Here is a 26,763-nt window from a genome sequence, read left to right as displayed (position 1 = left end):
AATGAAAGATAAAATTCCTTGCAGTAAGAACGTGACATAAAATCACCCCTAATACTTATATGTAACCTTCAAGTTATATTATAAAAAGATATAACCAAGACTCAGTTTCCATTTTCTCTTTTTTAATACCAGATTTTTTTTTTTTTTATTTTTTTTTTTAATTTCAAAAATTCTGGAACTCTCTGCAGTGGGAAAAACGCATGCGGTATTGGCATGCGTTTTCCGGCTAAACACTAGCGTTTTCCAAGCGTAATTAGCTTGAAGAATGCTAGCGTTTTCCAAGCGAAACTGTGACAGGTTGGTCACACTTGTCAAACAGTGTTTGACAAGTGTGACGAACTTTTTACTATTGATGCTGCCTATGCAGCAACAATAGTAAAAAGACCCAATGTTAAAAATAACAGGATTTTTGGTTGCTTACCGTAAAATCTGTTTCTCGGAGCCTTCATTGGGGGACACAGGAACCATGGGTGTATGCTGCTGCCACTAGGAGGCTGACACTATGCAAATAAAAAAGTTAGCTCCTCCTCTGCAGTGTACACCCTACCGACAGGAAGTAGGATATTCAGTTAAGGCCCCTTCACATTAAGCGACGCTGCAGCGATACCGACAACGATCCGGATCGCTGCAGCGTCGCTGTTTGGTCGCTGGAGAGCTGTCACACAGACCGCTCTCCAGCGACCAACGATGCCGGTAACCAGGGTAAACATCGGGTAACTAAGCGCAGGGCCGCGCTTAGTAACCCGATGTTTACCCTGGTTACCATGCTAAAAGTAAAAAAAAAACAAACACTAGATACTTACCTACAGCCGTCTGTCCTCCAGCGCTGCGCTCTGCTTCTCTGCTCGCCTCCTGTACTGGCTGTGAGCCGGAAAGCACAGCGGTGACGTCACCGCTCTGCTTTCCGGCTCACAGACAGTACAGGAGGAGAGCAGAGCACAGCGCTGGAGGACAGACAGCGGTAGGTAAGTATGTAGTGTTTGTTTTTTTTACTTTTAGCATGGTAACCAGGGTAAACATCGGGTTACTAAGCGCGGCCCTGCGCTTAGTTACCCGATGTTTACCCTGGTTACCAGTGAAGACATCGCTGGATCGGTGTCACACACGCCGATCCAGCGATGTCTGCGGGGAGTCCAGCGACGAAATAAAGTTCTGGACTTTATTCAGCGACCAACGATCTCCCAGCAGGGGCCTGATCGTTGGTCGCTGTCACACAGAACGATTTCATTAACGATATCGTTGCTACGTCACAAATAGCAACGATATCGTTAACAATATCGTTATGTGTGAAGGTACCTTTAGTGAGAAAGCAGTAGGAGAAGCAACGTGTAAAAGAGGAAGAATAATAATAATAATAATAAACTTTATTTACATAGCGCCAACAAATTCCACGGCGCTCCATAGATTAACAGTTTCAAACACTCGAAGAGTGTTCAAAGAACTCAAACGTATACAGTAAACAGAGCTGTTCAACTTGGGAGGGTGCTGTGTCCCCCAATGAAGGCTCCGAGAAACAGATTTTACGGTAAGCAACCAAAAATCCTGTTTTCTCTATCGCCTTTCATTGGGGGACACAGGAACCATGGGACGTCCCAAAGCAGTCCCTGGGGTGGGAAAAACAGACTTCAATCAGGTCCGAGGACTCACCACTGCCGCCTGCAGGATCCTTCTGCCCAGGCTGGAGTCCGCCGTAGTTCGGCGAAACGTGTGGATGGAAGACCAGGTGCCGCTTGCAAAGCCGTCAGCGATAACCCTGTGACGTACCGCACTGGAAGCGCCGACTGCCCGGGTAGAGTGAGCCTTTATCTCAGGAGGGGGCACTCTTGTTCTTGACCCGGTAAAGCTTCCAAAATTGCCGTTCTGATAGAGCGAGCAATAGTCGCCTTGGAAGTCGGCAGGCATCTACGCACGCCATCAGGGATGGCGAAAAGAGAATCCATCTTTCGGAAAGCGGCTGTGCTAGCCAGGGAGATCCTCACTGCCCTGACGAGGCCCAGCCTGTTCAACGATCACTCCAGAGGATGAATCGGAGCTGGACAAAAGGAAAGGTATAACGATGTCCTCGTTGAGGTGGAAAGATGAAAACCACCTCGAGAAAGGAAGGAAGGCAGAGGCCTGGGACCACCTTGTCCTGGTTTAAAATCAAGAAAGGAGGTCGGCAAGAAATGGCCGCCAACTCAAAAACGCGGCCGATCAAAAAGATGGACCTGAGAAAGGCCACCTTCCGAGATAGAACTGACAGGGAAAAACTCCCTGAGAGGCTCAAAGGGGGGAACCCCTAAGCACAACCAACCCAACCTTTAAATCTCATGAATCCACAGAGGCCCTGTACGGAGGGACAGCGTGGGCTACTCCTTGAAGGGAGGTCTTAACCTGTGGCTGAGAAGATAACGTCTTCTGAAAGGGAAGAAGAGCGCAGGAACCTGGTCCTTTAGGGAACTAAGAGCGAAGCCCGAATCCAGCCCTGCCTGAAGGAAAACCAAATGGAAGGCAGGGAAAAAGGACATAGGTGAAAAGCGGTTGGACTCGCATCAACGAAAGTAAGCCTTCCAGGTACGATAGTAGATCCTGGAAGAAGACAAAGGCTTCCCAGCCTGGATTATAGAGTGACTCATCTGGGCCGAAAGGCCGGACGCTCTTAGAACTGTGGAGTCCACAGCCACGCCGTTAAACTGAGCGACCGATAATTCTGGTGGCAGATCGGACCCTGAGACACCAGATCGGGTCCGCCTGGAAGACACCAGGGGTGTCCGCGAGAAGATTGGCGATGTCTGCAAACTAAGACCTCCTGGGCCAATCCGGGACGATCAGAATGACCGGCACCCATCCAGCCTTGATCTTTTTCGACAGCTTGGAAAGCAAGGGAAGGCGTGGGAACCGATAGGGGAGCCCGAACTGCGACCGAGGAATGGCCAGAGTGACAACACCACTGTGAGAGGATCACGGGACCCTGGGCCGACCCGAGGGACCTCCTGTTCAATGGGGACGCCATGAGGTCCACCTCTGGAGTCCCCCCTCGAAGAGCAATCCGATAGGAAACCTCCTGAAGTACCATTCCCCTGCCGCGAGGCCCTCGCGGCCGAGGAAGTCGGCGGCCTAAATGTCCACGCCGGGGACATGCACTGCGGAGCTCACCAGGACCGTTGCCTCTGTCCAAAGGAGGATCCTGGAATCTCGGCCGAGGCCAGCGAACGCCGAGTCCACCCCTGGTGGTAGACATATGCCACTGCTGTGTCATTGTCTGTCTGGATTCGAATTGGCAGGCTGCTGAGAATCCTTACCCAGTGAAGGAAAGACAGAAAGATGATCCGGGACTCGAGGACATTGATCGGCAAAGGTGGCTCCTGCACCGACCAACAACCCTGAAAGAACAGGAGACAAAGCCCCGCGCCTCCGCGAGCGGACTGGCGTCCGTCGTCACCACCTGCCAGGGAACTGGAAGGAAGGATATGCTGTGAAGGATCTACTCTGGGATAAGAGAAGTGACCTCGGCCACCAGTCGAGGAACCATTTGACCTGGGAGAAAGCCGGATCGGACGATGCAGGGAGAAGACAGACCTGTCCCCTGCGATAAAATAGCCTGCTGAAGAAGTCTTGAAAGAAATGGGCGAAGGGAAAATTGCTTCCGATGTTGCAACCAAACCTCCTTAGGGCCTTTAAGGCCCATCGGAAAGGAGGGGAGCCGAGAACCCTGGAGCAAGCGAACTTCCTGACAAAGGAGGGATATCCTGTCCTCGGGAAGGAAGACTCTGGTCCGACAAGTGTCGAAGAACATGCCCAGAGATACGAGGCGCTGAACAAGACGGAACTTCTTCCTGTTGACGAGCCACCCGCAACGGTTAGAATGTCGGGAAAGATGGATAGACTTTCGGGAGCCTGAAACCGAAATTCCTGAGCCTCCGTGAAAGTGATTACTGAACGAGGGAATATCATCCTGAAGTGTCTCCGACTAAACTTCCTGTACAGCAAATGGAGATCCGGACTGGGACGAACCTTGCTGTCCTCAGTCAGTACAGAAAGATTCGAAGAGAAGCCTGTGAACCGATGAACCGTTCCTGTTCTGGGACGGGAACGTTTACCCCAGATTTAAGGAGGGAAACAATGGCTGTAATGAAACCCAGGACTAGAGCGGGGTCTCTTGGAGGTTGGGATTTGAAGAAAACGATCCCAGGACCGTGAAATGAAGATTTTGTATCTAGAGGATACAAGTGCCCTGGCCCATGCGCCCTCTACTGAGGAGACCCAGACGTCCCTGAGGAACAGGAGACGGTTGCCCAGTCTGAGAAACGGGCTGGGGTCTAGTCGTGGGTCATGCCTAGGTGGAACTTCCAGTCCTGGACATGGAGAATCCACCTTAGGAGTAGCAGGCACGCCAGGAAAGAGTGAGTCGAAGAATACCTTCTTCTATTTAACGTGCCAGTGGCCTCTGCTGTTGCGAAGAGGAATCTGATGCCGCGAAACTACGAAAAAGGTCAAAAAGACCGAAGTAGCCGCCTAAGGGGAAGTAGGCGAGGTATGGAGAAGGGGACTGGTGCCGCCAGTGTCGTCCTTAATAAATTTGGTCCAGCTTGGAACCGAAAGGACGTGAACCCTGAAAAGGCAGGCTCGTAAGGGACTTCTTTGATGACTCTTGAGCCAAAAAGTGCGACAGCTGGCAACAACATTACTGGGCGCCTGTGCGGCAGAAGACGCGACGTCCAGGGAACAAATTATTCCCCGGCGTGAGAAATCTGGGAGGCAAGTTCCGCCAGCCGACCTGATGGAGCTCCAGCTTGAATGCCCCAACAGAGTTGTTTAGCCCCTCGGATACAGACTTCGAAACCCAAGTGGAAGCCAAAGCTGGGCATTGGGATGATGCGGCAGCTTTGAAAGCCGACTTCACGAAGGATTCCATGATCCTATCGATGGAATCTTTCAGAGCCGCCCACCGGACAGCTTAAGGACTGTGTTGGTGGCAAGTTTAGCAGCCGACGGATCCACAGGGGGAGAGGTCGTTCTCTAACGCCTCTCATTCCGGTTGGCAATGAGATCCGGAGGAAAGAAATATGAGACTCCAAGACGCTTGTCTCTTTGAGAACGTCTGGTCGAATTCGCTCTTTCTCTGGACAGAAGCTCCTTGAATTCAGGATGAGGAGCAAATACCTTGGGAGGTAGCTTAGACCGTCTAAACGAAACCGCCTGATCTGCGGGTTTCGTAGAGGAATCTTTGATGCCACAGGTCTGATTGGTCGCTCCAATGAGGCTTTGAACCATATCCCTCATGTTAGCGATTTGGTTCGAATCCGGCCCCAAATTATCCTCCGAAGGCGTATCAGAGAAAGCCTCGTCTGACTCAGGGGAGGAGGATCGGGAGGACGCCGACTGCAGAGGAGGACCGAGTGTCGAGATGGAGCAAGAAGAGGACTCAGACTGGCATTCCTGTCTGGACCTTTTGCAGCTAGCCTTGGAGGGCTCGGACGGAGCTTCCAGCGACCCGGTGGCTACTGTGGGGGTCTGCAGGGGTAACCGATCCAGCACGGACACCAGGGTTGAGACACCCGTGTTAGATTGGCCACCGATTGAGACGGAGAGGAGGCCCAGCCTGGGATTGGGGAATCACTCTCGGGCGGATCGGCCGGGGGATCCTGGGCGGTGGCCACAATCGGGTTGCTGCAGGAGTAGGAAGACGAAAATGGCCCTCTTTTTCGCCCGAGTGGATAGAGGGCAGGGGGGGGGGGGGGGGTGGGGGCAGAGGGGAGTGTCAGTCTGCAGAGCAGAGCTACTCACGGTAGACGAAAAACGGGATCCGGAGGACGCTGTTCGGCTTGATAGGATGGGCCTCCGGTAAGAAGTCGTCTTTTAGGCAGGAGGGTGATATGGGCTCCTGCCGCAAATTGGACCGATCTGCGGATGTGACTGCGGTATGAGCTCCTGAGATGGCGACGGATGTCTGTCATGGAGGAGAGGTGCATGTAAAGGAGTCCCAAGATGGCGCCAGTGGGCGGAGAGAAGGCGGGCCGCAGTGAAAATGTCGGGCGGGAGAAAAGCCCGCCCGATGAGAGAAGAAAGGGGGCGGAGTCAGGCACCGGAAGTAGGCCCAGGCAGAAGCCGAGCCTAAATTAGCGATCGGTGACCGGCATGGAAGGGCCGCAGCGGTGAACAGTGCGCCGCAGAAAGCGATAGGTGAGCGGCCGCCTACAGCGGCGGGAGTAGCGGCCAGAGGGACACAGCTGCAGGGGGCCCGATTAGCGATGCGGCGGCCGCGCTGAAAAGAAATGAACGGCCGCATACAGCGGCCGGAGCAGGGAAGCCGCAGAGGGCCGAAGCGATGCGGCGGCTGGTAAGCCACCACGCTGAGGGAGGATGCGCGGCGCTGCAAGCGGCCAGAGGGACACAGCTGCAGGGGGCCCGATTAGCGATGCGGCGGCCGCGCTGAAAAGAAATGAACGGCCGCATACAGCGGCCGGAGCAGGGGAGCCACTGAGGGCCGCGCTGAGGCTGGGAAGCCTGCAGGACCCGAGGCGGAAATGTCCCCCCCTGAGCACGGCCACGCAGATAGCGTGCCCGGACAAGAAGCGGCGCGGTGTTCCGTAAAGGCAGCCGCGCCGGAACAGGGAGGCCGCATCCACGGAAGTGGCGCGGCTGAAAAGAGATGCAATTCGCATCAGAAAACCCCTTAAATAGGAACCCCCTTTTTTGGATCCAGGGAAGCCACAGGGTGGGGAGGGAAAATACTCACCTAAACATCCCCCGCCGGTACTAACCTGGAAGGAATGAGACGTCCACGGAGCTGATGGACGTCCTCGTCTCCTCCGACCGACAGGCTCTGGTGGGCGAGTGGGTGGGGGACGGAGCCAGGACCGGACTTCTAAGCACGCTTGTGTGCTAGGATCTTGGTCCTGGTGAGGGATCTATGAGGATACGGGGTGGCAGTACACACCGTACTCATAGTCCGCATAGTGGGACTACAGGTGTGACTGTTCACCCTGTATCCCTCCGGAAAAACCTGAAAGGAAACGACGCACATTGAGGTAGATAAGGGTCTAATGAAAGACCCGTGTCCACCTCCTACTGACACTAAGCTAAACTGAATATCCTACTTCCTGTCGGTAGGGTGTACACTGCAGAGGAGGAGCTAACTTTTTTATTTGCATAGTGTCAGCCTCCTAGTGGCAGCAGCATACACCCATGGTTCCTGTGTCCCCCAATGAAAGGCGATAGAGAAATAAAAAAACCATGATATTCTCACCTTCCGGCGTCCCCGGAGTCTTCACGCTCCTCGCTTTCCCAATAATGCTTTGAGGCAATGACCTGTGATGATGTAGCGGTCTCGCGAGACCCCCTACGTCATCTGGGGTCATTGCCGCTAGGCATTATTGGGAACGCGAGCATCGCGAAGAGCAGGAAGACTGCCGGGGATGCCGGAAGGTGAGAATATCATGATTTTTTATTTTAATTCTTTTTTTTAACAATTATTTGGTTCCCAGGGCCTGGAGGAGAGTCTCCTCTCCTCCACCCTGGGTACCATCCGCACATGATCTGCTTACTTCCTGCATGGTGGACATAACCACATGCGGAAAGTAAGCGATCAATGCATTCCTATGTGCGCGGAATCCCCGCGATGTGCACAAAAAAATGCGGAATGAATTCTAATAATAGGATGCTTAATCTATGCAGTTTTTTTCATGTTTTTATTGGGGAAAAAAGCGAAAATTTTCTGAACGTGTGCACATAGCCTAAAGGCTCATTCTGAACACAGACCACCAATGCACAACCTGGCTGCGGGTCTCCAGACCCATGCATGACAGCTTCATGTATTTCTGTAAGGGTGTCACGCTCAGGTTGGGAGAAATTCCAGCCAGTTGGTGCATTAGCGGACAAATCTAAAGGTACCGTCACACTAAGCGACGCTGCAGCGATACAGACAACGATCCGGATCGCTGCAGCGTCGCTGTTTGGTCGCTGGAGAGCTGTCACACAGACAGCTCTCCAGCGACCAACGATCCCGAGGTCCCCGGTAACCAGGGTAAACATCGGGTTACTAAGCGCAGGGCCGCGCTTAGTAACCCGATGTTTACCCTGGTTACCATCCTAAAAGTAAAAAAACAAACGCTACATACTTACCTACCGCTGTCTGTCCTCGGCGCTCTGCTTCTCTGGTCTGGCTGTGATCGCCGGGCAGCCGGAAAGCAGAGCGGTGACGTCACCGCTCTGCTTTCCGGCCGCTGTGCTCACAGCCAGACCAGAGAAGCAGAGCGCCGAGGACAGACAGCGGTAGGTAAGTATGTAGCGGTTGTTTTTTTTACTTTAACGATGGTAACCAGGGTAAACATCGGGTTACTAAGCGCGGCCCTGCGCTTAGTAACCCGATGTTTACCCTGGTTACCAGTGAAGACATCGCTGAATCGGTGTCACACACGCCGATTCAGCGATGTCTACGGGGAGTCCAGCGACGAAACAAAGTTCTGGACTTTGTTCCCCGACCAGCAACAGCACAGCAGGGGCCTGATCGCTGCTGCCTGTCACACTGGACGATATCGCTAGCCAGGACGCTGCAACGTCACGGATCGCTAGCGATATCGTCTAGTGTGACGGTACCTTAAGACAGTTTTGCACAGACATCCGAATGAGCCTTTAGTTTAGGGCAAAGCTTCTCCTTGTGTTCAACACTGGAGACTTGGGATAAAAAGTTTGTGTTCAGTCTCCATCTCTGCAGCTTCTTACTCACAAGGTCTCTGCTGCAAGACTTTATTAAAAAAAAAGATACAACAATCTATATAATTGCTGTATATAAGATTGTTGTGTACATAATCTCTTCTTGCAAAAGAAAAAGGACAATTCTTTAGATAAAAGCCAAACACACAATGCTATTTTTTCACCTTCGCTTTGCCCTTTCCACGTCTTTTCGGCGTATCTTCTTCATAATCCTCATCATCCAGGTCATCTAAAAAATCGTCTGGGTCCAAGATACGCTAGGGGATTAATACAAAAACGGAACAATGGAGTCCATGCATAGTTCAGCTACTAGGTACGTATTTCCAACTTATAAGCTAAAATGTCACAAGCTGCTGCATACAATTGAAATCCTGCTTATGTGCATTACTTCAGGCTACATACCACAGCTATGCTCCCCCCATGATGCAAGGTCTCATGTGATGTGTACTGAAAAAAAGACTTCCTAAAATAGACATGTGATTTCTCAAGGCGTTTTATAAAGCGCTCATGCAATACAGAGCGCTCATGGAATTTAAATAAAAAGATTTACATAGTATGGTAGGTTTAGTTGCAAGGGGCTTTAGCAAATGCATGTCACAAATAGAGGATCCCTCCCAATTATCCAGTGTACAGAGCTACCCATGCAGGGGCAACATGTGGCCATCTGAAAGTTTATGGAGCCTCAACCCGAGTGATCAGCAGACCGATGTAGATGCAAGACACTTGTAGATTTACATGACGGACTAACCACAAATTAGTAAAAAAGTATAACTAAAGGAAGTGTATTTAATTTAAGCTATATGTATTAGGAATAATCAGTAATGAAATCCTAACATATTAATCACAGACAAGTTAAGAGGACTGCTCATAGACATTGGTATTATAATGCATCTTGCGCCTCCAAACGTCACCGTCACCTCCCTGACTTTACCGTGATAACGCCGCTCGCTATGTAATGCTGCCTCCCTTTGTAGGCCTGTACCTTCCGTGCTCGGCTGGCAACAGGAGGGAATTCTGTGAGGCTGTCGTCATCGCGAGGGTCAGGAATAATTCTCTTCTCAACAGGGTCCGATCTCAGAAGAGCTTCTAAGCTGCTGCCATCTTGTGGCGTAAAGCCTTCTTTCTTCAAAAGCTGCTCAGGATCTAGAACCCGGGAAATAAAAAAAATAAATAAATAAATAATAATAATAATGCAATATATATATTGTGGTCTTGTAATATAATTATACCGCTTGTCTATTTGGATGCACCTTTGTACCCCAACAATAATTAGAATAATCCGCGACCCATGAGTCATACAGGTCTTTACCATTTCAATCATATATAGCCATGCGATATTCTTCTGTCACCTGAAAAAAAAAAAAACAACTATTAACCTGCAGATATTGGGTTAATCTGCAGGTTAATAGCGTAAACCTGCCCTGTGCTTAGACCCAGTGTGCTGAAAGAAAATTAACTTTATCCCCCAACTGCAGCATTCGGGTTTCATTTACTGCTCTGTGTATAGAGACTGGCAGCTGTAACGGAGACCCCATGTGACTGACAGCAGCTCAGTATTAGGGCTGGCTATCAGTCAGTGCCGGGAGCACGGTTACAGCCACCACTCTATACACAGAGCGATGACAACCTGTTCCAGAAACTCGCTTATGACTAAAGCCGGAACGCTATGGAGGAATAAAGTTAATTTTCTCCCGGCAGAATGGGTCTATGTGCTGGGAAGGTTCAGGATTCACAACGCTACTAACCTGCAGATTAACACCATATCTGCAGGTTAATAGCATTTTTTCAAGTGACATGTTCCCTTTAAAGAGATGCACTAGTGTTACTATGTGGTTCATCATGTCTATAGAATTAAAAAAAAAAAAAAAAAAAAAGGGAAAATTAAATTTGCAAACTCAGTTTATGGAAGATCAAACTCCTTCTACACAGTTCCTTGTGTATGCACCTTTAATGCAGATAAATTTTGTCTCTGCCAATTTAAAAACTAAATTGTCAGGCTTGTGTATAGACCACACATACAAGTTTGGTGCCGCTCACTTCCACATCAGAAATGGCACCCCTGGACAAGCCCTTTAACCAATATTCACACAAGGCCAAGGCTACACGGCAACATACCACGCGACACTCAAGTCAGTGTGACATTGCATCTAATAATTACCTATGAAGTCGCATTGCGACCTGCTACTTCCCACAGCAGCAACACAGTTGGTCACAAGTCGTGACTCACTTGCCACGGACTGCAATGCACACGAGACTTAGCTTTTATTTATTTTTTTAACAAAAAAAAAAAAAAAAAAAATCACAGCTTTAAAATAGTCACGCTCCAGCAAGTCGGAGACAAGTTTCATAAATGTTTTTCTCACGTGATTTTTGATTGCTTCATGTGACATGTTACCATGTAGCCCCAGCCTAAGGGTATGTGCACACGTAGAATGGTCCACTGCGGATTTTTCCGCAGCGGATTTGATAAATCCGCAGGGCAAAAACATCACGTTTTTTCTGCGGATTTACCACGGTTTTTGTGCGGATTCCACTGCGGTTTTACACCTGCGGTTTTCTATTATGGAGCAGGTATAAAACCGCTGCGGATTCCGCACAAAGAATTGACATGCTGCGGAATGTAAACCGCTGCGTTTCCGCAAGTTTTTTTTTCGCAGCATGTGCACAGCGTTTTCGGTTTCCCATAGGTTTACATTGTACTGTAAACTCATGGGAAACTGCTGCGGACCCAAAGCAAAATCCGCATCGTGTGCACAGAGCCTAAAGCAGGGTGGGAAACTATTATTGAGGGGGATAAAAAATACCTGGCTTGAGAGTGGGAAAAGAAAGCCTAGGGTCTTCAGGAGGGTGCGACCTCCTCTTTTTGCGCCAGCGGCGAGATGGATATGTATACAGCTGTCCTGGTGCTGAGCCTAGAAGAAAAAAAAAAAAAGTAACAGAAAAAGATTATACATAAATAATAAACTCTGAGTAAGACAAATAGCCAATTCAACTAGTTACTTAGCTCAGATAATATATCATCAGATGCATCAAAAACTTCTGTAGATTGTGATTCATTTTAAATTATGTCCGGTAAAATTGAGTCCAGAAAACCGGAAAGGGAAAGCTATGGCAATGTGATGTGCCCCTAATCAAGGTGTTAATGGGAACCTGTCAGCTCTTACATGTTGCCTAAGCCATAGGCAGCGTGCATCAGCCATATACGTTTGTCTTTCAAACACTGCGGCGTTTCAGTGAAAAAAAAAACGAACAAATATACATTTAATAGTTACTGGGGACCGAGCCACACGAGTGACTAGACATAAAAGCCTCTGCCTACGTGTGCATATAGGCAGAGGCTTCCCAGTCTCTGTTAGCGGGCAGGGAGAAGCCGCCAACGACCAGGTTGTATGACTAATCAAAAGTACGACTTGCTCCCCGGAGGCTATATGTTTTTCTCTGAAACGCAATTTTACCCATGTACCAATTTATAATTATGCTATGAGCTCACTGGATCCACTAGCACACAATGGTGTCTGCTAGAGGAGGTGTCCATCAATTTTCAGGGCCCTTATACTTCGCCAAGATTATTTCTGGTTGTTGTATTTTTCTTTCAAAATTTGGTTGAGCGGTGAACATTTTTTATTGCAGTCATCTTGCTCAGATATTTGTAACTATGGAGAAAAAAAAATTATATATATATATCATGCAAAAGCACAAGAAAAAAGAAGCGCACTTACCCCAGGTACGGTGGTCACAGTTTTATTCGGACATATATTAAAACATCGGCAGGGAGGAAAGTGAACAGCGAACGGACTACGGCCGTTTCGTGCTATAGAGCACTTCAACGGGTCCTTGTGCTTTCCGGCGCTCACTGTCAGTGCAGAGAAGCACAGCGCCGAGGGACGCGACAGGAATGTAAGTATGTAGTGTGTTTTTTTTTTACGTTTACGCTGGTAACCAGGGTAAACATCGGGTTACTAAGCGCGGCCCTGCCGACTTCGGGATCGTTGGTCGCTGGAGAGCTGTCTGTGTTGTCGTATCGCTGCAGCGTCGTTTTAGTGTGACGGTACCCTAAGTACCGTAAGCTGGATTCTGCAGCCATCTTCTCCCCTACTATCTGTCTGTTTGTACTGTATGTGCATGTTGAGAAGGTAAAGTGGTAATCACAAGCTGCATTACTGCATGTGTTACTGCATAGTTGAGCGATGATTGCACTAACGACTCACAGTTATCACAATCTCATGCATTCTCTGGAGGCAGCAGAGGAGATTGGCTTCGGTTTCGGGCAGATCTTGCACTGTGGGATGCCAGCCTAACTAACCTTAGCCAATGACTTACAGTACAATATAATGGCGTCATACCTGGGCCCCGGTGTCTCTTCTCCATCCATATATAACAATTGCTCTGAGCTACACCCGTCTGGGAATCCAAGAATGGCATCCGAACGCTGCGCTCTGCACATAAGCGAGCGTTGTAATTGTGGCACTGCTCCATGGCATCTTTATAGTACTGCTCCCCGATCCTAGGCAAACCAAAGAAAGATATTGAATATAATAAGTCAGCAGTGCCTGGTACAGTCACACTTTAATGATGCCCCAAAACTGAAATGCACAATGTAAAGCTCTAGACGAAAAAGCTGAACCAAGAAGAGCAGAAGATTGTAACTGTAAAGTGTTCTGCATGAAGAGAGCATTTTCCAAAACAAAAAAAAAAAATGCTTTTACAGATCAGACTAATGATAGACATTCGATTTTCGATGAGAAATGAACCCCTTTAATTTAAGTATCTACAAGAGATCCTAATGTGGCGAGATTGACAGCTACGTTTGCACCCTGGAAATGCCAAACAAAGTATGTGGTGCTTTCCCCGACTGAGCAATAAAAACCAGGAGTAACCTTGCTCGGAGGCCTAGATCACATGCTGATCAATACAAGAGCACGTGACAAAAAGCATTACAGATGGATGACTGCACAGAGAGAGATGGCAGCATTAGTGAGTGTACACAAAGCAGCAGTCTACAATGTCAAGTCAGGAGCAAAGTAGTGGAGGAGAAAGGGATTATAAGACTGAATAACTGAAAAAAAAAACAGCCAAAGTCTTCTAATACTTCATGGATGTTGAAAAGACATGATCAATTCTGTTACCTCACTGCTTACTAACAGTTTCTTCTAGTTCGGATGGACTGTGAAGCCTGCAGCCAGTGGCCACTGATTAGCTGCAGTAGTCACATCCCTACCCAAAATGTTGATGTACAGTGCAGAAGGGCGGTGCCTTATTTTTTCACTTCACTGAGCCTATTAAGTTCAATTTTTATAGTAGTGGTGAACTTTTAAGAAGCTTATCTGGAACTTAGGGGAGGTCGCTGTGGGTCCACAACCTAACGGACCGATAGTTGCCAACTACTTACCTATTCTGCCGTACGACGATCTCTCCCAACACAGTATCACAGAACCACTCCTGTTTCCTGTGACGTCACGGCAACACATCAGTATCACTACGGTCATTGACAGATCAACCCAACACAGCGGGGACCAAGCTGTCAATCAACATGTTACCAGTGATGTCTCAACGGCAGACCACAGCAGAGGAGGTTGAACCGTTATCTTGACGTGATGTCAAAGGAAGCAGGAGAATCGCCACCTGAGCCGGAACAGATCGCCACAGGGTAAAGCAGGCAGGTAGGTAACAACTATCTGCTGGAAAAAAATATCCTAAGACCCAGATAGCACTATAAGTAAAAAGTCAGCAGAACTGACAACTGTAAGGACTCTAAAACGCTGACACCTGCACACTCCATTCAGAAGTGTGGATGATCGACAGAGAATAATAGGAAACTTGTTCATTGGCCCGATAAACGAGAACTAAACGACCTGTATAATCGATCAGTGCTCAATAAGATGCACTTATAGAATATACAAGCATAAAAGAAAAGGCTTCTTTATAAACCTCTCCCTGACAGGTGTATGGAGCGGGCTCCGGCGCGGAGCGTGCCCCCCACAGCTGATGGACCAAAGCGCTGAACAGCGCTGTTTAACCACGTACATGCAGCGGTCACCCTCAAAGCACAATGTAATAGGTTTATAGTAAAACATAACATGTAACATGCACAATTAATGCTGTAATGAGGAAAAACAAATAAGTAACACCAGGACACCAATTCATCAAAGCTATTAAGCCAAGAACGTGGAGTAAAAAGGTTTGAAAAGGTGAAAAATGTTTTTGCAACTCGGGAATTATGTCAAAAAACCTGGCACTGTTAGCTGTTTTAAAGCCATTTTTCCAGCTGCGCAGAAATTGTTGGCGCAGAGGGGGGGGGACAGGTGTGATGTGACAACCCATATAATTCAGGAGGAGCTGCGGCAATCTCTAGTGGAGCACCCGACACTCGTGAAGAGAACGTGTCTATGTGAATCCGGAGCGTCAGATTCAACCTCGACGCGTCATCAAGACGGAGGGGGGAGAAAAAAGTAAGGAAAGAAGTGTGAACCCGCAGCAGGTGCGCTGTGCCCCATGGAAGATACAGGATGAATAGATCCGGGAGAACAATGAAGAGGACAGAGGCAGTGACGCAGCACAAAGGAGGACGGGATGCATGGAAGTGTGCAGCGCTACTGAGTGTGTGTGCGAGATATACACTAGAATGAGATATATATATATATATATATATATATATATATATATATATATATATATATATATATATATATATATAATCTATACACACACACTTCTTAACCCAGGAGCTGCTGCAGATGCACAACGCAGTGTGTGTCCATACACGGGGTATACATGGCAGGTGTGTGTGTGTGTGTGTGTGTACATACACACACTATACAGGCAGCCGTGGCGGTGCTGCAGCAGCTGTGCCCGGAGGCCGCCTCCCCTCGCCGTGTCCCGCACAGCCGCCGTCCCCTCCGCACCTCCTGCTGCTCCCTCCTCAGTCCCCTCCGCACCTCCTGCTGCTCCCTCCTCAGTCCCCTCCGCACCTCCTGCTGCTCCTTCCGCACCTCCTGCTGCTCCCTCCTCAGTCCCCTCCGCACCTCCTGCTGCTCCCTCCTCAGTCCCCTCCGCACCTCCTGCTGCTCCCTCCTCAGTCCCCTCCGCACCTCCTGCTGCTCCCTCCTCAGTCCCCTCCTGCTGCTCCCTCCTCAGTCCCCTCCGCACCTCCTGCTGCTCCCTCCTCAGTCCCCTCCTGCTGCTCCCTCCTCAGTCCCCTCCTGCTGCTCCCTCCTCAGTCCCCTCCTGCTGCTCCCTCCTCAGTCCCCTCCTGCTGCTCCCTCCTCAGTCCCCTCCTGCTGCTCCCTCCTCAGTCCCCTCCTGCTGCTCCCTCCTCAGTCCCCTCCGCACCTCCTGCTGCTCCCTCCTCAGTCCCCTCCTGCTGCTCCCTCCTCAGTCCCCTCCTGCTGCTCCCTCCTCAGTCCCCTCCTGCTGCTCCCTCCTCAGTCCCCTCCTGCTGCTCCCTCCTCAGTCCCCTCCTGCTGCTCCCTCCTCAGTCCCCTCCGCACCTCCTGCTGCTCCCTCCTCAGTCCCCTCCGCACCTCCTGCTGCTCCCTCCTCAGTCCCCTCCTGCTGCTCCCTCCTCAGTCCCCTCCGCACCTCCTGCTGCTCCCTCCTCAGTCCCCTCCGCACCTCCTGCTGCTCCCTCCTCAGTCCCCTCCTGCTGCTCCCTCCTCAGTCCCCTCCTGCTGCTCCCTCCTCAGTCCCCTCCTGCTGCTCCCTCCTCAGTCCCCTCCGCCTCCTCTCGGCCACTTTCCACGTCACTTTCTCGTCCTCGCTTCCTCTCCTCACGCCCAGATACATGACGAGGCGTCACCGCGCTCCTCCGCCGCCACTTTCCCCGCCGTTTCCTCCCCCCTCACTCACAGACATCACACTTCATCCACTCTCGTCCCTTCCACTCACATCTTTTCCACCGCCGCCGCCATCTTCTCGCTCTCTCCCGCGACACAAGCGCTCGGCAAGTGCGCCTGCGCGCACGGTCGTGACGTCATTGTCGGGCCTGCGCACTAGAGCGGAGCTGCACGCGCTGTACATAGGGCTGCGGGAAACATTGCAGCCTCCCAAGGCCTTATATGCCGTGGTGAATAGTGATGCAATGTCCAACCTGTCACCAAGTGCCAGCACAGCAGCCTGGTATATACTGCACAATGTGCTGTGTGTGGGGACACAAGTCACTACAAGTCCCAGCACAGCAGCCTGGTATATACTGCACAATGTGCTGTGTGTGGGGACAAGTCACTACAAGTCCCAGCACAGCAGCCTGGTATATACTGCATAATGTACTGTGTGTGGGGACACAAGTCACTACAAGTCCCAGCACAGCAGCCTGGTATATACTGCACAATGTGCTGTATGCCCCAGCAGGTATATACACCCGGTGTATCATGCGGCTCTGTCCCCAGCAGGTATACACCCGGTGTATCATGCGGCTCTGTCCCCAGCAGGTATATACACCCGGTGTATCATGCGGCTCTGTCCCCAGCAGCTATACACCCGGTGTATCATGCGGCTCCGTCCCCGGCAGGTATACACCCGGTGTATCATGCGGCTCTGTCCCCAGCAGGTATACACCCGGTGTATCATGCGGCTCTGTCCCCAGCAGGTATACACCTGGTGTATCGTGCGGCTCTGTCCCCAGCAGGTATACACCTGGTGTATCGTGCGGCTCTGTCCCCAGCAGGTATATACACCCGGTGTATCATGCGGCTCTGTCCCCAGCAGGTACACACCCGGTGTATCATGCGGCTCTGTCCCCAGTAGGTATACACCCGGTGTATCATGCGGCTCCGTCCCCGGCAGGTATACACCCGGTGTATCATGCGGCTCCGTCCCCAGCAGGTATACACCCGGTGTATCATGCGGCTCTGTCCCCAGCAGGTATACACCCGGTGTATCGTGCGGCTCTGTCCCCAGCAGGTATACACCTGGTGTATCGTGCAGCTCTGTCCCCAGCAGGTATACACCCGGTGTATCATGCGGCTCTGTCCCCAGCAGGTATACACCCGGTGTATCATGCGGCTCTGTCCCCAGCAGGTATACACCCGGTGTATCATGCGGCTCTGTCCCCAGCAGGTATACACCCGGTGTATCATGCGGGTCTGTCCCCAGCAGGTATACACCCGGTGTATCATGCGGCTCTGTCCCCAGCAGGTACACACCCGATGTATCATGCGGCTCCGTCCCCGGCAGGTATACACCCAGTGTATCATGCGGCTCTGTCCCCAGCAGGTATACACCCGGTGTATCATGCGGCTCTGTCCCCAGCAGGTATACACCCGGTGTATCATGTGGCTCTGTCCCCAGCAGCTATACACCCGGTGTATCATGCGGCTCTGTCCCCAGCAGGTATACACCCGGTGTATCATGCGGCTCTGTCCCCAGCAGCTATACACCCGGTGTATCATGCGGCTCTGTCCCCAGCAGGTATACACCCGGTGTATCATGCGGCTCTGTCGCCAGCAGGTATACACACGGTGTATCATGCGGCTCTGTCCCCAGCAGGTATACACCCGGTGTATCATGCGGCTCCGTCCCCAGCAGGTATACACCCGATGTATCATGCGGCTCTGTCCCCAGCAGCTATACACCCGGTGTATCATGCGGCTTTGTCCCCAGCAGGTATACACCCGGTGTATCATGCGGCTCTGTCCCCAGCAGGTATACACCCGGTGTATCATGCGGCTCTGTCCCCAGCAGCTATACACCCGGTGTATCATGCGGCTTTGTCCCCAGCAGGTATACACCCGGTGTATCATGCGGCTCTGTCCCCAGCAGGTATACACCCGGTGTATCATGCGGCTCTGTCCCCAGCAGGTATACACCCGGTGTATCATGCGGCTCTGTCCCCAGCAGGTATACACCCGGTGTATCATGCGGCTCTGTCCCCAGCAGGTATACACCCGGTGTATCATGCGGCTCTGTCCCCAGCAGGTATACACCCGGTGTATCATGCGGCTCTGTCCCCAGTAGGTATACACCCGGTGTATCATGCGGCTCTGTCCCCAGTAGGTATACACCCGGTGTATCATGTGGCTCTGTCCCCAACAGGTGTACACTCGGTGTATCATGCGGCTCTGTCCCCAGTAGGTATACACCCGGTGTATCATGCGGCTCTGTCCCCAGCAGGTATACACCTGGTGTATCATAGAAGATCGGAGGAAACAGGAGTATTTAGGGTTAAAAAATAGTAAGCTTTATTACAAAAACATATCAAGTCATATAAATATATTCCAAAAAGTGATACTAAAACCGGATGATGTGCCAGATCAAGAGCGCCACCTATGCCCCAATAGTACATAATACATAGTGAGAGGTAAAGGGGAAAGTATGTTCCAAAAAAATATATATATATCTATGTTCTGACCAACTGGTCAAAAATGTGCAAATATGCAGCAGGAACAACACTCCCCAAAGGATAGATGGGGGAAGTGGCACTAGATCGCATCCAAGAGCGCCCCAACGTACGTTTCGCTTTTTAGTATGTCAGCTTTATTATCCCCTTCCCTTATTACGCCCCCGGAAGAAGCAGGAGGTGAAACGCGCGTCAGGGTGAGGGGACGCCATTGGCACAAGGTAATACCACCTCTCTTTGCAGCTATGGATATTTTCTGGTCAGTCTAGTTATTTCAGTGCGGTCAGCTCAGGATTTTCTATCACCACGGATACTCTATAACAAAGCCACTGTGCTAGTGATTGTTACCGCTCCTGTCGTCCCTGCGCGCCGCCGTCACTCCTCCTCCAGGCTTCAGCATGCTGGTCTCTCTCTTAGCGCAGCGTCTCCTCCTCCTCCCGCTGCGCGTCCCCGCCGCTCCTCTTCCTGGTCACGGCGCGCTCGTGTCCAGATAGGACTTCCTTCACTTCCGGTTCCCCGCTCTGCCAAGGGCGTCCGGTGCTGGCGCAGGCGCCCTGGAATCATCAAGGGACGCATGCGTTCCTCTGCTGCTCCTCCTTCCCCGTGACAGCCAATCTGTACAGGACTTCCTGTATTTAAGGTCGGTCTTCCTGCTTAGCTGTGCCTGATTGTCATTTGGCTTTTGCTAAGTGCTTCCGGCCGTTCGCTCTGCCAGTGCTCTCTGCTTCTCGCGTTCCTTATAGTCTGTGCCCGTTATCGTCCCCCTGCCTGCCTTCTCCTGTGTCGTTTGTCTTTCTGTGATTTTGTTCCTCACTGTGTCCTTCTCTCCTGCAGGTATTTCCTGTCCTGGCTCTTCGTTCTGACCTCCGTCTCCCTGGTCCAGTGCTTCGCTCCAGTCCTTCCGGTTTGTCCTTTGGCTCTCCTCTCACCTTTTCCCCCTTGCTCTTTTGTTCTGGTTTTTCGCTGCTCTTGAGCCGCCCCTCTTCGTACGGCCACTGTGGGTTTGACTCCTCTGGGTCTGCGCCTGACGGTCCCTGTATAGAGGTCGGTTCCATTTGGTTAGCTCGCCCGGAGGTTCGTCTCTCCCACGGTCCAGAGGGTCCACTCATCTCGCTTCTTAGCGCACCATAATAGTACAATCAGGCCATGGACCCCGCTGGTACCCCATTCTCGGCCCAGAAGGAGTTAGCTATCTTGCGCGAGAATCAGCAGCGCATTATGTCCTTTTTGAAGACTATGGAGTCTCGCTTGTCTTCGTTACAGGCCGCTGATCCGGTTAACGCCGCTCTATTAGCTAACCTTCAGCAGGAGCTTACTCAACAGCGAGATACTCAGGCTCGCATGCTGAGTTATATGGCCACCATCGATGATCGCCTATTCAGTTTGCAGTCCTCAGCTTCCGTTCAGGTCCCTTCTCTCGATTCTAGTCCATCTTCCATCCCTCACCCTCCTCCTCGCCTTGGAAAGCCTCCCAGGTTTAGTGGGGATCCCAAACTCTGTAGAGGCTTCTTACATCAGTGCCGTCTCCACTTTGAGCTTCTTCCTCAACAGTACCCCACTGATCGGGCTAAGGTGGCTTTTCTTGTGTCTCATCTCGAGGGGGAGGCTTTGGCTTGGATCAATCCCTTGTGGGAGCGTGACGATCCTTTAATCTCCCACTTAGAGGACTTTCTTGGGACTTTTCGTAAGGTCTTTGACGAACCTGGACGTCTGGCCTCTACGACAGAGTCCCTCTTTAACCTTCATCAGGGGTCTCTGTCGGTAGGCCAATTGTTGTGAATTCTGTGGCTGAATTCACTCCTGTGGTCACAAGTGGTACTGCAGCTTCTGAGCTTCCTCCCTCAGGTGTTCTGGTGAGCTCGTTAACTGCTTCATTACTTAACTCCGCCTGATGCTGCTATCCTTGCTCCTTGTCAATGTTTCAGTGTTGGATCTGAGCTTCTCCTGATTGTTCCTGTGACCTGCTGCTCTGTATAGCTAAGTGCTTTTTGCTTTTTTGTTGCTTTTTTTCTGTCCAGCTTGTCTTTTGTTTTGCTGGAAGCTCTGAGACGCAAAGGGTGTACCGCCCTGCCGTTAGTTCGGCACGGTGGGGTTTTTTTTGCCCCCTTTGCGTGGTTTTGCTTTAGGGTTTTTTGTAGACTGCAAAGTTTGCTTTACTGTCCTCGCTCTGTCCTAGAATATCGGGCCCCACTTTGCTGAATCTATTTCATCCCTACGTTTTGTCTTTTCATCTTACTCACAGTCATTATATGTGGGGGGCTGCCTTTTCCTTTGGGGAATTTCTCTGGGGCAAGTCAGGCCTATTTTTCTATCTTCAGGCTAGCTAGTTTCTTAGGCTGTGCCGAGTTGCCTAGGTAGTTGTTAGGCGCAATCCACAGCCGCTTTTAGTTGTGTTTAGGATAGGATCAGGTGTGCAGTCTACAGAGTTTCCACGTCTCAGAGCTCGTTCTTGTATTTTTGGGTATTTGTCAGATCACTGTGTGCGCTCTGATCGCTAAGCACACTGTGTTTCTGGATTGCCTTCATAACACCTGTCATTAGCAAACATAACAGTACAAGGAGCCTAACTAATGATTCTCAATAGAGGAAAAGAAAAAGTTCTGACATCATTTTTTTTTTTTTTTCTGCTCTGTGTTCACTTTTTTTTTTTCCCCTAGACATTTGGGTGATTCTGGACACAGGTGTGGACATGGATATTCAGGGTCTGTGTTCTTCAATGGATAATCTCGTTATAAATGTACAAAAAATTCAAGATACTATTGATCAGAAATCTATGTTAGAACCAAGAATTCCTATTCCTGATTTGTTTTTTGGAGATAGAACTAAGTTTCTAAGTTTCAAAAATAATTGTAAGCTATTTCTGGCCTTGAAACCTCATTCTTCTGGTAATCCTATTCAACAGGTTTTGATTATTATTTCTTTTTTGCGCGGCGACCCTCAAGACTGGGCATTTTCTCTTGCGCCAGGAGACCCTGCATTGAGTAGTGTCGATGCGTTTTTCCTGGCGCTCGGATTGCTGTACGATGAGCCTAATTCAGTGGATCAGGCTGAGAAAAATTTGCTGGCTTTGTGCCAGGGTCAGGATGATATAGAAGTATATTGTCAGAAATTTAGGAAATGGTCAGTACTCACTCAGTGGAATGAATCTGCGCTGGCAGCTTTGTTCAGAAAGGGTCTCTCTGAGGCTCTTAAGGATGTCATGGTGGGATTTCCTATGCCTGCTGGTTTGAATGAGTCTTTGTCTTTGGCCATTCAGATCGGTCGACGCTTGCGCGAGCGTAAATCTGTGCACCATTTGGCGGTACTGCCTGAGGTTAAACCTGAGCCTATGCAGTGCGATAGGACTATGACTAGAGTTGAACGGCAGGAATACAGACGTCTGAATGGTCTGTGTTTCTACTGTGGTGATTCCACTCATGCTATTACTGATTGTCCTAAGCGCACTAAGCGGTCCGCTAGGTCTGCCGTCATTGGTACTGTACAGTCCAAATTCCTTCTGTCCATTACCTTGATATGCTCTTTGTCGTCGTTTTCTGTCATGGCGTTTGTGGATTCGGGCGCTGCCCTGAATCTGATGGATTTGGATTATGCTAAACGTTGTGGGTTTTTCTTGGAGCCTTTGCGGTGTCCTATTCCATTGAGAGGAATTGATGCTACGCCTTTGGCCAAGAATAAACCTCAATACTGGGCCCAGCTGACCATGTGCATGGCTCCTGCACATCAGGAAGTTATTCGCTTTCTGGTGTTGCATAATCTGCATGATGTGGTCGTGTTGGGGTTGCCATGGCTACAAACCCATAATCCAGTATTGGATTGGAATTCCATGTCGGTATCCAGCTGGGGTTGTCAGGGGGTACATGGTGATGTTCCATTTTTGTCGATTTCGTCATCCACCGCTTCTGAGGTCCCAGAGTTCTTGTCTGATTATCAGGATGTATTTGAAGAGCCCAAGTCCGATGCTCTACCTCCGCATAGGGATTGTGATTGTGCTATCAATTTGATTCCTGGTAGTAAATTCCCTAAAGGTCGATTATTTAATTTATCCGTGACCGAACACGCCGCTATGCGCAGTTATGTGAAGGAATCCCTGGAGAAGGGACATATTCGCCCATCGTCATCACCACTGGGAGCAGGGTTCTTCTTTGTAGCCAAGAAGGATGGTTCGCTGAGACCGTGTATTGATTACCGCCTTCTTAATAAGATCACTGTTAAATTTCAGTATCCCTTGCCATTGTTATCTGACTTGTTTGCTCGGATTAAGGGGGCTAGTTGGTTCACTAAGATAGATCTTCGTATCTTCGTAGTGCGTATAATCTGGTGAGAATCAGGCAAGGAGATGAATGGAAAACTGCATTCAATACGCCCGAGTGTCATTTTGAGTATCTAGTGATGCCGTTCGGACTTGCCAATGCTCCATCTGTGTTTCAGTCTTTTATGCATGACATCTTCCGTGAGTATCTGGATAAATTCCTGATTGTTTACTTGGATGACATTTTGATCTTCTCAGATGATTGGGAGTCTCATGTGAAGCAGGTCAGAATGGTTTTTCAGGTCCTGCGTGCTAACTCTTTGTTTGTGAAGGGATCAAAGTGTCTCTTCGGTGTGCAGAAAGTTTCATTTTTGGGGTTCATCTTTACCCCTTCTACTATCGAGATGGATCCAGTTAAGGTCCAAGCCATCCAGGATTGGATTCAGCCGACATCTCTGAAAAGTCTGCAAAAGTTCCTGGGCTTTGCTAATTTTTATCGTCGCTTCATCTGTAATTTTTCTAGCATTGCCAAACCATTGACCGAATTGACCAAGAAGGGTGCTGATTTGGTTAATTGGTCTTCTGCTGCTGTGGAAGCTTTTCAGGAGTTGAAGCGTCGTTTTTGTTCTGCCCCTGTGTTGTGTCAGCCAGATGTTTCTCTTCCGTTCCAGGTCGAGGTTGATGCTTCTGAGATTGGAGCAGGGGCGGTTTTGTCACAGAGAGGTTCTGATTGCTCAGTGATGAAACCATGTGCTTTCTTTTCCAGGAGGTTTTCGCCCGCTGAGCGTAATTATGATGTGGGCAATCGAGAGTTGCTGGCCATGAAGTGGGCATTCGAGGAGTGGCGTCATTGGCTTGAAGGAGCTAAGCATCGCGTGGTGGTATTGACTGATGATAAGAACTTGACTTATCTCGAGTCTGCCAAGCGCTTGAATCCTAGACAGGCCCGTTGGTCGTTATTTTTTGCCCGCTTCGACTTTGTGATTTCGTACCTTCCGGGCTCTAAAAATGTGAAGGCGGATGCTCTGTCTAGGAGTTTTGTGCCCGACTCTCCGGGTTTATCTGAGCCAGCGGGTATCCTCAAGGAAGGAGTCATTGTGTCTGCCATCTCCCCTGATTTGCGGCGGGTGCTGCAAAAATTTCAGGCGAATAAACCTGATCGTTGTCCAGCAGAGAAACTGTTCGTCCCTGATAGGTGGACTAATAAACTTATCTCTGAACTTCATTGTTCGGTGTTGGCTGGTCATCCTGGAATCTTTGGTACCAGAGAGTTAGTGGCTAGATCCTTCTGGTGGCCATCTCTGTCACGGGATGTACGTACTTTTGTGCAGTCCTGTGGGATTTGTGCTAGGGCTAAGCCCTGCTGTTCTCGTGCCAGTGGGTTGCTTTTGCCCTTGCCGGTCCCAAAGAGGCCTTGGACACATATTTCGATGGATTTCATTTCTGACCTTCCCGTTTCTCAAAAGATGTCAGTCATTTGGGTGGTCTGTGATCGCTTTTCTAAAATGGTCCATCTGGTGCCCTTGGCTAAATTGCCTTCCTCCTCTGATTTGGTACCTTTGTTCTTTCAGCATGTGGTTCGGTTGCATGGCATTCCTGAGAATATTGTTTCTGACAGAGGTTCCCAGTTTGTTTCAAGGTTTTGGCGAGCCTTTTGTGGTAGGATGGGCATTGACCTATCCTTTTCCTCGGCTTTCCATCCTCAGACTAATGGCCAGACCGAACGAACCAATCAGACCTTGGAAACATATCTGAGATGTTTTGTTTCTGCAGACCAGGATGATTGGGTGTCCTTTTTGCCGTTGGCTGAGTTCGCCCTTAATAATCGGGCCAGCTCGGCTACCTTGGTTTCTCCATTTTTTTGCAATTCTGGGTTCCATCCTCGTTTCTCTTCAGGACAGGTTGAGTCTTCGGACTGTCCTGGTGTGGATTCTGTGGTGGATAGGTTGCAGCAGATCTGGACTCAGGTAGTGGACAATTTGATCTTGTCCCAGGAGAAAGCTCAACTTTTCGCTAATCGCAGACGCCGTGTGGGTCCCCGACTTTGTGTTGGGGATCTGGTTTGGTTATCTTCTCGTCATATTCCTATGAAGGTTTCCTCTCCTAAATTTAAACCTCGTTTTATTGGTCCGTATAGGATTTCTGAGGTTCTCAATCCTGTGTCTTTTCGTTTGACCCTCCCAGACTCCTTTTCCATACATAATGTATTCCATAGGTCGTTATTGCGGAGATACGTGGCACCTATGGTTCCATCTGTTGAGCCTCCTGCCCCGGTTTTGGTGGAGGGGGAATTGGAGTATATTGTGGAGAAGATTTTGGATTCTCGTGTTTCTAGACGGAAACTCCAGTATCTGGTTAAATGGAAGGGTTATGCTCAGGAAGATAATTCCTGGGTTTTTGCCTCTGATGTTCATGCTTCCGATCTTGTTCGTGCCTTTCATGCGGCTCATCCTGGTCGGCCTGGGGGCTCTGGTGAGGGTTCGGTGACCCCTCCTCAAGGGGGGGGTACTGTTGTGAATTCTGTGGCTGAATTCACTCCTGTGGTCACAAGTGGTACTGCAGCTTCTGAGCTTCCTCCCTCAGGTGTTCTGGTGAGCTCGTTAACTGCTTCATTACTTAACTCCGCCTGATGCTGCTATCCTTGCTCCTTGTCAATGTTTCAGTGTTGGATCTGAGCTTCTCCTGATTGTTCCTGTGACCTGCTGCTCTGTATAGCTAAGTGCTTTTTGCTTTTTTGTTGCTTTTTTTCTGTCCAGCTTGTCTTTTGTTTTGCTGGAAGCTCTGAGACGCAAAGGGTGTACCGCCGTGCCGTTAGTTCGGCACGGTGGTTTTTTTTTTGCCCCCTTTGCGTGGTTTTGCTTTAGGGTTTTTTGTAGACTGCAAAGTTCGCTTTACTGTCCTCGCTCTGTCCTAGAATATCGGGCCCCACTTTGCTGAATCTATTTCATCCCTACGTTTTGTCTTTTCATCTTACTCACAGTCATTATATGTGGGGGGCTGCCTTTTCCTTTGGGGAATTTCTCTGGGGCAAGTCAGGCCTATTTTTCTATCTTCAGGCTAGCTAGTTTCTTAGGCTGTGCCGAGTTGCCTAGGTAGTTGTTAGGCGCAATCCACAGCCGCTTTTAGTTGTGTTTAGGATAGGATCAGGTGTGCAGTCTACAGAGTTTCCACGTCTCAGAGCTCGTTCTTGTATTTTTGGGTATTTGTCAGATCACTGTGTGCGCTCTGATCGCTAAGCACACTGTGTTTCTGGATTGCCTTCATAACACCTGTCATTAGCAAACATAACAGCCAATACGCCATTCGGTTCCGTACTTTAGCCTCTGAACTAGGGTGGAACAACGAGGCTCTGGTTGGCGCTTTCTGGCGAGGTCTGTCGAGTCGAATCAAGGATGAGCTTGCAGGTCGTGATACCCCCTCTACCTTGGAGGACCTTATTTCCTTAGCCACACGCATCGACCTTCGCTTTCAAGAGCGATCTCGTGAA

The 26,763-nt window shown here is 49.9% G+C and overlaps 1 protein-coding gene across 2 annotated transcripts in view; it reads right to left on the bottom strand.

The window, feature by feature from the left end:
• DPF2 (double PHD fingers 2) overlaps positions 1-16,641 on the bottom strand; it is a 34,923-nt gene extending 18,282 nt beyond the window's left edge. For both annotated transcript variants that reach the window (XM_069739219.1, XM_069739220.1), the window contains exons 1-5: positions 16,579-16,641; positions 13,038-13,198; positions 11,499-11,606; positions 9,677-9,837; positions 8,859-8,951 (exon numbers count right to left, since the gene is read on the bottom strand). In XM_069739219.1, the coding sequence (XP_069595320.1) occupies positions 8,859-8,951; positions 9,677-9,837; positions 11,499-11,606; positions 13,038-13,198; positions 16,579-16,601 (546 nt within the window). In that variant the 5' untranslated portion in view covers positions 16,602-16,641. The remainder of the gene's footprint in view (positions 1-8,858; positions 8,952-9,676; positions 9,838-11,498; positions 11,607-13,037; positions 13,199-16,578) is intronic.
• Between the last annotated feature and the right edge of the window lie 10,122 nt (positions 16,642-26,763).

The sequence above is a fragment of the Ranitomeya imitator genome, chromosome 9, assembly GCF_032444005.1.
Source record: "Ranitomeya imitator isolate aRanImi1 chromosome 9, aRanImi1.pri, whole genome shotgun sequence".
Lineage (NCBI taxonomy): Eukaryota > Metazoa > Chordata > Amphibia > Anura > Dendrobatidae > Ranitomeya > Ranitomeya imitator.
The sequence above is the reverse complement of the archived record's forward strand: the minus strand, read 5'-3'. Positions and strand labels throughout refer to the sequence as shown.